The sequence below is a fragment of the Haliotis asinina genome, chromosome 16, assembly GCF_037392515.1.
Source record: "Haliotis asinina isolate JCU_RB_2024 chromosome 16, JCU_Hal_asi_v2, whole genome shotgun sequence".
NCBI classification, from domain to species: Eukaryota; Metazoa; Mollusca; class Gastropoda; order Lepetellida; family Haliotidae; genus Haliotis; species Haliotis asinina.
In genome coordinates this window covers 41,417,476-41,430,556 of record NC_090295.1, presented here as the reverse complement: position 1 = coordinate 41,430,556, position 13,081 = coordinate 41,417,476, and the positions used below count along the sequence as shown (strand labels likewise).

The 13,081-nt window shown below is 42.2% G+C and overlaps 1 protein-coding gene across 1 annotated transcript in view; it reads left to right on the top strand.

The window, feature by feature from the left end:
- LOC137267780 (uncharacterized) overlaps window positions 1–13,081 on the top strand; it is a 96,271-nt gene that overhangs the window by 61,925 nt on the left and 21,265 nt on the right. Inside the window, exons 70-85 of the mRNA XM_067802224.1 lie at window positions 686–839; window positions 2,580–2,801; window positions 3,525–3,618; window positions 3,904–4,024; window positions 4,762–4,907; window positions 5,235–5,368; window positions 5,714–5,998; window positions 7,424–7,702; window positions 7,871–8,019; window positions 9,053–9,194; window positions 9,846–9,949; window positions 10,783–10,986; window positions 11,279–11,453; window positions 11,690–11,955; window positions 12,498–12,519; window positions 12,616–12,749. Coding sequence (XP_067658325.1) covers window positions 686–839; window positions 2,580–2,801; window positions 3,525–3,618; window positions 3,904–4,024; window positions 4,762–4,907; window positions 5,235–5,368; window positions 5,714–5,998; window positions 7,424–7,702; window positions 7,871–8,019; window positions 9,053–9,194; window positions 9,846–9,949; window positions 10,783–10,986; window positions 11,279–11,453; window positions 11,690–11,955; window positions 12,498–12,519; window positions 12,616–12,749 — 2,631 coding nt within the window. The remainder of the gene's footprint in view (window positions 1–685; window positions 840–2,579; window positions 2,802–3,524; window positions 3,619–3,903; window positions 4,025–4,761; window positions 4,908–5,234; window positions 5,369–5,713; window positions 5,999–7,423; window positions 7,703–7,870; window positions 8,020–9,052; window positions 9,195–9,845; window positions 9,950–10,782; window positions 10,987–11,278; window positions 11,454–11,689; window positions 11,956–12,497; window positions 12,520–12,615; window positions 12,750–13,081) is intronic.

Genomic DNA, 13,081 nt, shown 5'->3' with positions numbered 1-13,081 from the left:
TTACGACAAGTATAGTCACCTTTTATGGCAAGCATGGGTTGCTGAAGGCCTATCCTACCCCGGATCTTCACAGATTTCGATTTACGTCAGTCGTTTCAGTCTGGGGGTGTCTCTGGCCTAACTGCGAGTGCACGTACATTTCAGTACCTAAACTGATCTACATAAATAACTATCTTAACATGAATAACCGGGACACCGATGTCCGTAAGACCACTGACATGCAAAAGACTTATCCAATGTTATCCGATGACTGATATCAAGATTTCTTTCAAGGTGTAGTCTCAAATTCAATGATTCGGGTTTATTTGCCAGGTTATCATGATGAAATGGGGGTTTTAACTCACATACCTACCTCACTGTGCCTATGAGTGCTTGTCTACACACTATTTTAATCGACTCTATGGGTTTGTGGAAGAGTATCTGCTGGAGGACGGGTGGCCTTAGTACGATCCTCGCTCTTACATAAGAGATGGTACTTGTTGATACCTTGCCTTCATGTCTGCCTCCCTTTCCTTTAATCATGAACGCGTCATCAAACCTTATTTCTAGTCCCTTGTAGTAAACAGTGACTGGACGATGAAATGCTGATAGACATGATGTTGCACAATGATGTTGACACTGATGCACAATGCTGCTTGTAGAAGGATAATTGGCTGACTAATGATCAACTATGTTTCTGTTGTAGCCATTGGCGACTGAAGAGTGTACGTGGAGCGGTTTCCATGACGATGAAAGTGCCATTGTGTCCTATGAGTTCTCCCTGGGGTCTGGCGAAGGCCTGGAGGACGTGACCCCTCCCGTGTCGTTGCCAGCGCAAACGAATAAGTTCCTCATACAAGGCAAGTTACTAGTTATGTTGTCAACGTTTCGTGTTCTGCTATGGACCAAATGTCTGCATCCTCAACCATGTTTCAGTCATATACGTTGCTTAAGTTTTGAAGTAAAATATCACCCAAAGAATATGTGGATTGGCTCGGGCTAGTTTGTTGCCTTAAACCAGAGTGGAGAATGATTCCAGCTGTTTTACAGGATATGTTGGCCTAGTCATATGTATCTGGAAGAAAGTACAAAAGTCTTTTTGTGTGGGACCTGTGAAGGTTCCGAGGTAGAATAGGTCTTCAGCGACCCATGCTTGAGATAAAGGCGACTATGCTTGTCGTAAGAGGCGACTAATGGTATCGGATGGTCAGGTTTGCTGACTTGGTTGACACATGTCATCGGTTCCCAATTGCGTACATCGATGCTCATGTTGTTGACCACTGGTATGTCTGGTCCAGACTCGATTATTTCCAGACCGCCGCCATATTGATGGAATATTGCGGAGTGAGGCGTAAAACTAAACTCACTCACTCACTCACTCTGGTGAATATTACCTTTTGGTCGAATTTTCTGATTACCTGTGATGTCCAGGCCCTCAAAGCGACTGCAACGAAGTCACTGTGGTGTTTGCGTAAATGCTGGTGATCTTGTAGTCGATAATAACACTCACCTTGTTTGTGTTACGCCTTCCTTACAATTATCTATCGCACGCTTTCTAGTAAAGGCAAGCCTCGACTATCCTTTAAAATGACAAGTACTTTGAACATTCTAGGGATTCATTCAGGCTCGGCTTTCCGTGAAAATGTTAGAGAATAGTTTTCTTTCACCCGTCATGCTTTCCTAAAATGAAAACTGCCACGTTATTTTTCCCTTACTTGCCATTTTTTAACAAATTCTTGGCTTATTTTAAATGTAAAGCGGATTGTAAAATTTAACATTTAATATGTGAGTCTGTTACATATGTAAGGTTTTTATATGTTTATCTTATCTCACGCATAAATGTCGTTTTCTAATTGGCTTAGCGCTGTTCTATTATTTTCAATGTACCCCACTTACAGGCCGGGTACGTTGCAGTATACTCTATTGTCGATGGGAACTCATTCGGCACTCTTAGTAGTACTTCTTTATCATGAATAACATTGAATCACCACGCATGGTGCACATAATTACCGATGTTTTCCGAATGGAAATCGATGGAAGGGGGATAACTCTAAATGTGTTTTTTCTTGTGTCGTCTGCAAAAACTAGCGATACCTCTCATTGAAAATAATAAATTTTCACGAAACGTTCAAATGTTGCCCTGTGAATATTAAGAAAGGGAATTACACCGAGGCGACTTTACAAAGACAATACCTGCGGAAAAACAGGTTGACTGACTTACAAGTACGATCCCAGGCCAATGCTTCAAACAGTTCAAAATTAACATTGAGGTGTTCGGTAAGATAAATACGTTGTTTCTCTGGTCCCTTGGGGCGCATGGGTTGATGACACTTCGGGCAGAGGGAACATAAACAAACATGGAGGGTACATCAACCAATGTCCTCCGAGGGACCAGTGAACAACTTTACAGGCAGTTTTGCATTTAAAGTAAGTCAAGCATTTCAAAAGAATGACAAGTAATTAAAAGATAACCTCGTAGTTAAATACTACATTGTCCGTGGTAATTACACGCTTTATTTCAGTATGTTCCTTTTTAATCGCACAATGGATATACTTGAAATCGTGATCTATCTCATGTGTGTGTTGCCTATCTCCTCCAGGGCTGTCAGGCAATGTGTCTCATGGTCAGTCGTACTATGCAATCGTCAAGGCAATCAACAGTGTTGGTAAAAAAGCCAGCGTTGTATCTAAGCCAATCAGCGTGGACACAACACCACCCACCCCAGGCACTGTTGTGGAACTCAAGTCGGACTATCGTGTCAATGTGTCTGACCCTGTTGCATCAGAGAACCTCAACGTCATGGAATGTGACAACAAAGAAGGTATAGCTTCCCATTGACTTACGTTTGCTATGTATATTTTGCAACTACAGGGAAGAATAGATAAATAAAACCTTTTCTAAATACACTATAACTATCATCACCATCTATAGCTGTGTGAACCATGTTTTGATTTGTAAGTAAAGTGTAAGTTGTGTTTGTAGGAGTATGGCACTTTGAGCTATCAAGTTTGCCCATCTCGACGTCAATATTCATATGCAAGACAGATTATGTATATGGCATTGTCAAGATACCTATTTGCAAACGTTCTCTTGGCGTTCATAAAAAGCCAATCGTCTGCAAACAACTTCAAATCGGCCGTTCCTCTCAAGTTTCCTATTCTTTTGACCATTCGAATAATTGTAACAGCCACATTTATACCAATTCTTTGACTCGTCAATTAATTTGTTGTGGATAGACAAGAAAAGTATGGCGGCTAACGTCTGCATGCAAGGCACTGAATTGGTGTCAATACAAACAAATTGTTGTTCTAATAAAAAAGTGACAAACCTTTCCATAATTTGAAAGTGTCTCCTGCGAACAGCCGATGGCAACAGTCACAAACACGCAAATAGGCAAGGCATGTAAACCTCAGGAATATTATCGCACAAATCAATTCTCTTACAGATGTTTGCTAAATACATTCTAAACATGATTCTGACCGCTGTTTTATGTATGGATTAAAACATTTTTGAGAGTGTTACATAAAACACCATTTTATTCCAGAATGTCTGCAGATTAAAGCAACGTGTCAGGAATCAATGACAGGAGTGGGTGTGGCCTGGGAGGCCTTCCGTGATGAGCAGACTGCCATTGTTAAGTAAGCTATCTTTCCTGCTACAAGTAAAGACGGTCCATAGTGCTTTCGTAATATCGGAGGAGTGATGGTGCGACACACACAGTAGCCACACAGCTGCGAGGGCTACCTGAGACAGAACCGGGCATATGCGTTGACAACATAACGACCAAAACTATCGCTGCACAATCATCCATTTCCTTGACATTTCAGCATTACGTTGGTTCATGTCACAACCTCATTTCGAATACCCGCGAATTCTAACAGGTACATAAAGTCACATTCACTCACTTCACTTTCCACATCCAGGTACGAGATAGCGGTAGGCACGACCCCGGGTGGTGGGGAGCTGAAGTCTCTGTTTGAGGTGGACAACGTTGAGCAGAGATACACCTACGTCACAGGCCTTATGCTTAAAGGACACAGAAAGGTAGTTCACTCTCTTCAAAATGAGAGCTGGTCATTCGTGTAATTGTTGTAAGCAAAGCTGGTTTTCGAAGACTCCAGATATATATAAAAGAACATCTGGTACCATTGACTTGTTGCCCATATATGGCGCCGTATAGAGTTTGGGTGATCGTTTTTGGGAGAGGCGGGTAGAAACAAACTTCAGTGAACGGTGACCAGGGCCTCTTCCACAAAGCACAGAGGTGATCGTAAGTCACTAAGGTAACCTTAGTGTAATGTTAATGAATAGGGGTTCAGGTTAAGCATAGCAATGGTTGTTTCATGAAAGGAGCCCCAGATGGACATCTTTGAGACGGCATATTGCCTCCGTTTTCGGCATTACGAAATCCATGAAAATTCGGTATAGAAACCGACCCAGCGTTTAAGTTTATTAAATTGCATCCCAGCTCAAAAGATCGATGCTCATGATGCTAATCTCGATCGCCTAGCCCAAACACGAATATGTACTGTACCTTCAAACTGGCATGTTCTGAGTGTAATGCTAAACTACAAACAAAACAGCGTTCAGGAATTCTTGAAATACATTCGTAAATGCTACCGTTTGTGTAAAGGTAATATCTAATTGAAATGTTTGACATGTTTAACCCACGTTGTTGATGAAATGCTCCTGGCCAAAGTGTCACTCATTCATGCACAACTCACGTAGTCTTTCATGGGTCACATCAAAGCACATTCGCTATGAGTACTGTATGTACGCAGGTGTATGTAACAGTCAAGGGTACCAATGGAGCAGGTCTCAGCACCATCGCAACATCCCCCGGAATCTACCTGTCTTATCTCAGCCAGGATCTCGAGCCCCTTACCCATGTGGGTGTCATGGACGGGAACAGTCAGAATGGTGATCTGTACGTAACGGCTGAACGCTTGAAATATGCTTGTTTAGCAGATTGAGTTAAAAGGTTTCAGTTATCACATAACCTGACATGCTGGTGGATGTTGATCGAACAAAGTCACTTTCTGAGGATAGCGTGAGCGTAAGAGTTATCAGTCAGGCCACAAAGTCATATCTGTAAAGCTAACTGTATTTTATACCCCATCCACTTCCTCTCCGCCACCATCTAACTAACGGTATAGTCCGTACAAGGAACCACGTTATATTCGTCACTAATGCGTGTTAGACATTGGTAGATACGCCCATAGATGTGTCTCGGTATAACATGCTGGGGTTACAGGGACTACCAGACCAGCATGACGTCAATGTCGGCCCAGTGGGATGTGTCCGGTGACCCGTGTCCAGTGGTCAAATACGAGTGGGCAATACACAGAGCAGATGGACTGGTTGTCCAGGACTTTGTGGACACAGAAGGTAGAGTCCACATAACAGTCAACCCTCGACACTTGCTAGCTCATTCGTTTTTCCTCACGGGTTCGTTAGGAATCTGGAAATAAACTGCGAAGAATCACACGATACTGTAATGTTCACTAGGTTCCTTAATAATTAAGATCACAGGGTTTGCCTAAATGGAACATATCACCGTGTTTGTAAATATCTCTAGAATATCTGACTGAAACAATACACATTTAAGTTAAGTTAATGTCGATACAGATTTTTCAATACCACCGACAAACGTTTGGATTTAGTATGACCCCACCACACGGATTAGCTGGGGTCTATGTCACATTTGACAGTTCATGTAATGTACGTTTTCAGGCCGAACATTCGGCGTCAACGATCAGCTGACCATGAAGAACAAACAGAGGTTCTATCAGCATCTGAGAGTCACCAATGCACTTGGCTTCACCTACACTTTACGCTCTAATGGTATCACAGTGAGGGATGACCCGCTTGTACCAGGACACGTCAACGATGGCGACGTCATTGGGTTTGACCTCCAGTTCGTGAGGACTACGACCAAGGTCAGCGCAAACTGGGACATGTTCGGCAGTGACGGCAACACTGGAAAGGATCCTCTTGTCCTTGAAACTGGTGTGTCCTGTTGTCTATATTGTTACGATTAAAAGATGATGAGTCGGTATTGTAATCAGTATAGATATATTCTTTAAAAAGGTAGGGGAACTGTACTGTCAATGTACGATTGTCGAAATTGGAAGATGGGATTGAATCAATGTTGATACAACAATAATGGATGTTTTGAGAATGCATCACCACATGGATTTCATTCACAACAAAAAAGTAAGTTCAGTTATCCCCCTTGTTAGGTGACTGGAGTATGACATGAACATTTCAGGTTTACAATTTTCGGTCAGTAGTGTGTGATCTGACCCTGAAAACCCTGACCATGCACAGATGCAAAAAATCATTGGAGAAAATGGTCTACACTGATTTATCGACCTAAAAAACGTCAAGATTCACAATGAAAGCCCATGCACGCCTTGGAGGCTCCGATGTTGTGCACGTGCTTCCCATGTATTCTGTTTGCGTGTGGTGGTAACGTGAAATGATGCTGCATACACAAAACGAATGTCATTGTAACGTTCCTCGGTGGGTTTTCTTTCTACCAGACTTCAACGTTCAAGTTCCTCTGCTTTTTTTAAGACTATAGTTTTGTGGTTAAGTAATGGGATGTTGGCTAATGGTGATACTGGTCGCGGACGCTCACATTCAGTGCTGCTGTTGTTTACTGGTCAAGCATTATAATCCGAGTTTGAAGTCTACATCTTAGGATCCTGAATAGAATATAGAGACATAACTAGCTTGGGACCGAACAACCGGCACATACCACCACTTGTTCAGGGGTAGTTAATGTAAGTCAGAAATTGTAAAGAAATGAAGTTTTTAGGTCAATACAAATCTCGAATGCACCTCTTCTCGTTCTTATATTGATTCAGCCATCCAGTAAAATTTTCAAACAGATCGTCATTGTTCATTGAAAGGTGACGATGACTTCCTTTTATCAACGTTAAACTGAATCTATACAGATCCACTCTCCCGCTTCTGACAACTTAGGTACTAGGTTCAGATCCCTCCATATCTAGCTGTGGACCCGTAAAGGTCCGGGGTTGAAAAGGCCTTCAGCAACCCATACTTGGCATAAAAGGAGACTATGCTTGTCTTGTGGGGAGACTAACGGGATCGGGTGATCAGGCTCGCTCATTTGGCTGACACATATCATCGGCTCCCAATTGCGCAGATCGATGCTCATGTTGTTGATCCCTGGATTGTCTGGTCCCGCCTCGATTACTTTTCAGACCGTCGCCATATTGATGGTATATTGATGATTGCGGCGCAAAACTAGAGTTGCTCACTCCAAATCTGATGAATTCTAATCAGAATGCAAATAATGGGCCCTTACTGACACTTACTACAATGCAGTACTTGCCAATATCTTAGTGAATGCAATTATTATAGTGTATATTGCCAAGACTGAACCGCCATTCTTGTTTTGTTTCTTTTGTATAGATGGTGCCGTACCCACGATGGATAGAAGCCATGCTTCAAACCAGGAGGTGGTATTTTATGAAGTGGCGTTAGGGACAGACCGACGTTTCGACAAAACGCGTGACAATGTCGTACCCTTCACAGATGTTGGCCGCAACAAATCTGTGACATTTTACGACCTGGAGCTCGTTACTCTGGATGCCCTGTACTACTTTACAGTGAGAGCACACAGTGCTTCCGGGTCAACGGTCGAGGTCACGTCAAACGGATTTGCTGTTGGATTTAACGACAGTGCTACAGGTAATGATCAAGTAGTTAGTTTCCTAAAACAAGAGCAAACAAACTTTAGAACATTATCATTCTTTAGACAAATAGAGCATTTTAATCAACCGGCACGTTTCTGTGAATTCTCTGTTTCCCTGTTATTAAAAATTGTTTTCACCAAGAATAAATCTAATCTGTCAACAGCTGGGTTAGTCAAGATGGGCGATTATATCTCCACGACTGATCACGTTGAGCTGCGCTGGGAGGAGTTTAAGTCTGACGTTGGTATCATGATGTATTATGCCGGCCTAGCTGACACCGACAAGGCAGAACAATATCACTGTGGGGAGTTTGTAAGTATGATGCAATGTCATTGTCCTATTTACCATTTTACTCACAAAAGCTTGAGAAGTTTATTGGAGACACTTCTTTCGTAGCTAACTGTACCGTTGTAAGCTTAACGCATGGCATTCATGACACGTTGACACACATACCATGTTTCCAGTGTCATAGATAATACTGGTTCACCTACTAAACGTCCATTTCTATTGATATAACATCAAAAAGGAAATTAGTGATATAATACCGTGTATAAGCCCACCCCTAGCTTGACCATTTATAGTCAGTGTCAAAATGGTATGTTGCGTACATAAACTATATGTTGGTTGTATGCAATCTACTATGCAGGTTATGATAAGGTGTGCAGGTATTAAAGTTTCAGTTGAGTATAATCGTGTTTGAACTCTAAGTAAATTGCATGCGTCAGTTACAGTAACATTTGTGTGTTGTAATATGTAATATATTCTAATCGTTTCTGTACTTGTAACCCTGTATACCCTGACTCTAATATCCGATAACAGTTGAAGTAGCCTTTATGTTGGTTGTTGTAAACCTTTTGCGTGCTAACTGTTATATCTGCGTTGTATGCAATTAACATGTCTTGTATGTAACCGTTTGTGTTTGATTTGGTAGTTGCCATAACATCCGTGGGTTGTAATTGATCCTGGTTGTTGTAATCATGTGTGTGTACTGTTAGCAAATGTGTTTGGTTGTGCTAAAGTATGGTGACCTGTATTCGTGTGCTGACTGATTGTCCCCTTAATATGTATTGGCGCTTTTGTCTGAGGATTGTAATCTGGTGTGTTGCTTGTTGCTTGTTGCTTGTAGTCCGTTGGTTGTTATGTTGTGTGCTAGTTGTTTTTGTTGGGTGTTACTTTGTTTATTGATTGTAATGCGGTACGCTGGCAGTAACATTTTGTATTGGTTGTAATGTTGCATGCTGGTTGTAAAGTTGTGTATTGCATGTAATGTGGTGTGGTAGCTATGACCTTGTGTATTGGTTGTTCGCATGTGTGTAACTTCTACGAGTTTACCTTGTGTCTGCAGACTGAGATGGGGGTGATCACCAAAGAGGAGAGACAGAGTGTAATGAACATTGCTGATGTCCACAACGTTGGCAGGGACACATTCGTCACGTTCAGCAATCTCACACTGCTCCATGACACTAGTTACTATGTCTGGATAATAGGTAAGCTTTTGTCTTAAAGCTGCCCTGAGTTGTGGAACACTCATTTAAGTGACCCTGGAAACAGCGTGTGCGTTGAATAGAGCCATCATGTGATAGATAGGGGACATGCATATGTCATACGTGCTCGACAATCTTGAAAACAAACACTGGTTCCGGCTGCAAATATAAACGTATGCTATTTTACTCTTTCAAATTCAATGAGAATAGAACAAATGCATATGTACTTTATATATTCTTCGTAGAGACAGTTTGGTACAAATTCCTTTCGCACTCTAGTGCTAATGATTTTCAGTAAGCTTAATCTATATTGGTTTTCTTGTTCAACACCCTGGTTCCAGTTGTAGTGTTCGCTTTGTGTGAAGACCTTGGATACTATGTTGTTTCTCTTGTGTAGCAGGTACTATAATAGCTTAAGTAGTCTTGACTCAGTGTGGCCATACCAGTTTGTACCATTTCCCGGTTGTTCTTGGAGTGCTGTACCTGAGATACAAAATCAGCCTGGTAGTATCTACGCTTCACTTTACAGTATAGATCAGAGACTAGATAGTTCCCACAAAATATTTTTGTTTCATAAATTGCGATTTTGTAATCTTTGACGTGCTGTTTCTTTGTGGTTTGAAGGTCAGTCAAATCAATCATTTACCTTGCCAGGTGTAAACAAGGCTGGTGTCTGCAACATGACAAGTCACAGATTCACAGTTGATGCTTCTCCACCAACTGAAGGAAAGATCAGGGCAGGCCCATACTATGACTTGGTATGTCACACAACACCAGGAGACATTAGATTGTGGTTCACAGATTGAGACAGATATGCAGCAGAGAGGGTCCGGGTGATGCTGGCACAGTCAGGCTGGTGAAGTTCATCAGCTCAGGGCCCTCGCCCCCTCTATACGCAGGTCAGACAGCGAATGGGACTTCTCCCAGGAAGCGCTGCCGAGTCGAACCCACCAAGAACCTTCCGGAGAAAATGTAGACACCCCAACACTGCAACTGCATAACCCAGACTGTCCGTAGGTCTGAGCTAACGGTGAAGAACCTTTTGCACTCTCCTGATCTGCGCCAGGAGATCAGGAGGTACCAAATCAAAGGCACCGAGAACAATGGAGAGCCTGACAACAGTGTACTTGGGATGCAAGCGAAACATTTCAAAGGCGAGGTCTGCATACTTATCGTGGTTTTCCTGAATCTTGCCGATCACGTTGTTGTCAAAAGGGGCAGAAAATTATTATTATTTTGCATCCTAACCTTGGCGTTATTGTTGGACAAACAACTCAACACTCACCCCACTGATAATAATCCATCAACATCTGATGATGCTCATCAAGTTGCTGGCAAAAGGGACAGATTATTATTCATATTTCACTTATTAATATATAATCATTACTGGCATGATTCTAACAGAGGCATCATGCAATGGTCAAGACAGACATGTGATGTGTTACAGCACGACTAATGCCATGATATATATTTGCGACTGTCAGGGTGTTTACTCGAGCTGAAATTTTTAATAATACTGGTTTTCGGAGCTTTTGTGATTTGATATTTGTAAGATTCCATGAGAAGTGTTCTCATAATGCTTGCATTTTAGGCCTCCAGTTATGCAGCAAAGCCTACTCAACTGACGATCCACTGGAAGGACTTCAATGACGGCGAGTCTGGCATAAAGAGCTATAGAGTGGCCCTTCTGAAGAACATCTCTTGTGGCCAGGACAGCTCCGAGGAGCTGGTGGTAGAAGCTCTAACCCTTGAAACCAATACTACATCATACACTTTCATGGACCTGAACTTACAGGTACCTACACAAACCATCAGGTCATTACCATATCATAGAGTCTATAATAAAGGGAATTGAATGCCGGTGATGGTAGTGGTGACAGAAACTGTAGTAAATAAACCTCTAGGGCACGGTGTTGAGTCAATTTGTGGTTCCCGCTCACGTTCCTCAAAGGAAATAAGTCTTAATATATCGGTGGTGGATCACCCACTCACTCACCAACTCATTCTTTTACCCTTTCCAGGTCACGGTCTACATACAAACATAAACATGTCTTCGTCACAGAGAGAATACATGTATCTATTTACAGAGATCTGCCCCATACTTTGTGAGGTTCACCGTTGACAATAACGCTGGATTATCGACGACAGTGGACTCAGCCCCCGTCCTGTACGATGACTCCCTACCCTCCCCAGGACACGTTGTTGACGGTAACGACTTCACCACGGACGTCAGCTGGATGGGATCAGCCAGTGAGGTCAAAGGTAAACGCTTGGAACATGCAAGTGATGTCTAATGAACAACGCACGAGAGTGAAATGGTCATTGAGGTAAAAATTAGACGAGCGTGTCTGCTATAGCTAAAGAGTGAGATCAAATTATATTAGATACGGGAGCATGGCATTGCCGAAAAGATCATATGTGAAATACATGTGTATGGTGTAGACATCTGAGAGTGAAACCCTCATGGATGTATATCACCTTTACCTCTGTTGTTTCAGGCACTTTCTTGCACCACCCAATACCCGATTCATCTGGCTGCCCCGGACGTCATGTCAAGTTTGATGACAGAGAATGGAAATTCTTTGCGTCAGACAGCAACTTCGTCGGAGAAGGCAAGAGTCTGTCGTTGACCTTCAGACGTGAGAACGTTCATCCTAAGCCTGATGAGGTAGAGATCAAACTAGCTCGAGACACCAAGAAACCCAGGATGTTTTCTGGTGGATACTACAGAAACGCCGATCTAATGAATGGCGGTGTATATAAGGTAATAAACGTGCTGCTCAAAGGATGAACTGTAGATGCAAGTTTCATGGAACATTTAGCTACCTGAACAGCAATGAGCAACTGAGTATTTTTTATGAGCGATACATGGATACCATTTCACGAGTAGTATTAAACTTTCAAATTAATTATAATAATTATTATAATGTATGGCAGAAAGTATCCACATGTCCATTTCCAATTCTATACGAATAGGTCTTCATGGACACATCTTTGAAATATGTTTTGGGCGGTATAAACATTTATCTTACTTCTGATGACTTTGCACACTGCAACAGTTTCGTAGGGCAGAGACTTATTGGAAACTGATTGTGAAATTGACAGAATTATATAAAACGGAACGTTCCGAATAATATTGCCACATATGTATAAATCTTAACAATCGCCTGAAACTTGTTTTTCATTGCACAGTCTGATATTCACGTCATTGAAACCAAATTTGTAATGGAACGTTACGGTAGAATCTCGGGCCAGGCCATCACTTACTATCTAGAGATATCCACCTACCATGTTTTCCCCATACAGATGTCAATCAAAGCAGCAGGCGAACACTCCCCACAACCTAGCGTCAACAAACGGCCCCAGTTCGGGGGAATCTTTGTAAACATTCCAGCTTTAGGAAGACCATCTAGAAAACAAAGCCGTGATAGCCGGCCAGTGACCAGTGTGGTATTCTGGGATGGGCCGGAGGACTATATTCTGAACAACGACTTCACACCCACGCCGAGCTGGGCTGACTCCAATTGTGCCTGCTGTAAAGAAGAACCTGTCCCAGAGGTAACCATGACTGAGCTCTTGTCTACCTTGTAGACAGGAGGTGAACGATGCCTCGTAGCCTGCGATTGTATGACATTTAATTCATTGGTCCTCTGTACGACATAAACCACACAGTGGTCTCCTGTGATGGAGCACGTTGACATCGCCAGAACCGTTTGTGATACTTTGCATTAATATATCAAGAATCTTGAAATGTAGATATGTCTCCATCCTTGTTTCAATGCTAATTTAGGACTTTCCAAATGCACGTCTGTGAGCAGATATCTAAAACTAAGAAGGTATGTTGTGGCTGTTGGTTCAAATGAATTGGCTTAACAAGAAGCATGATTACT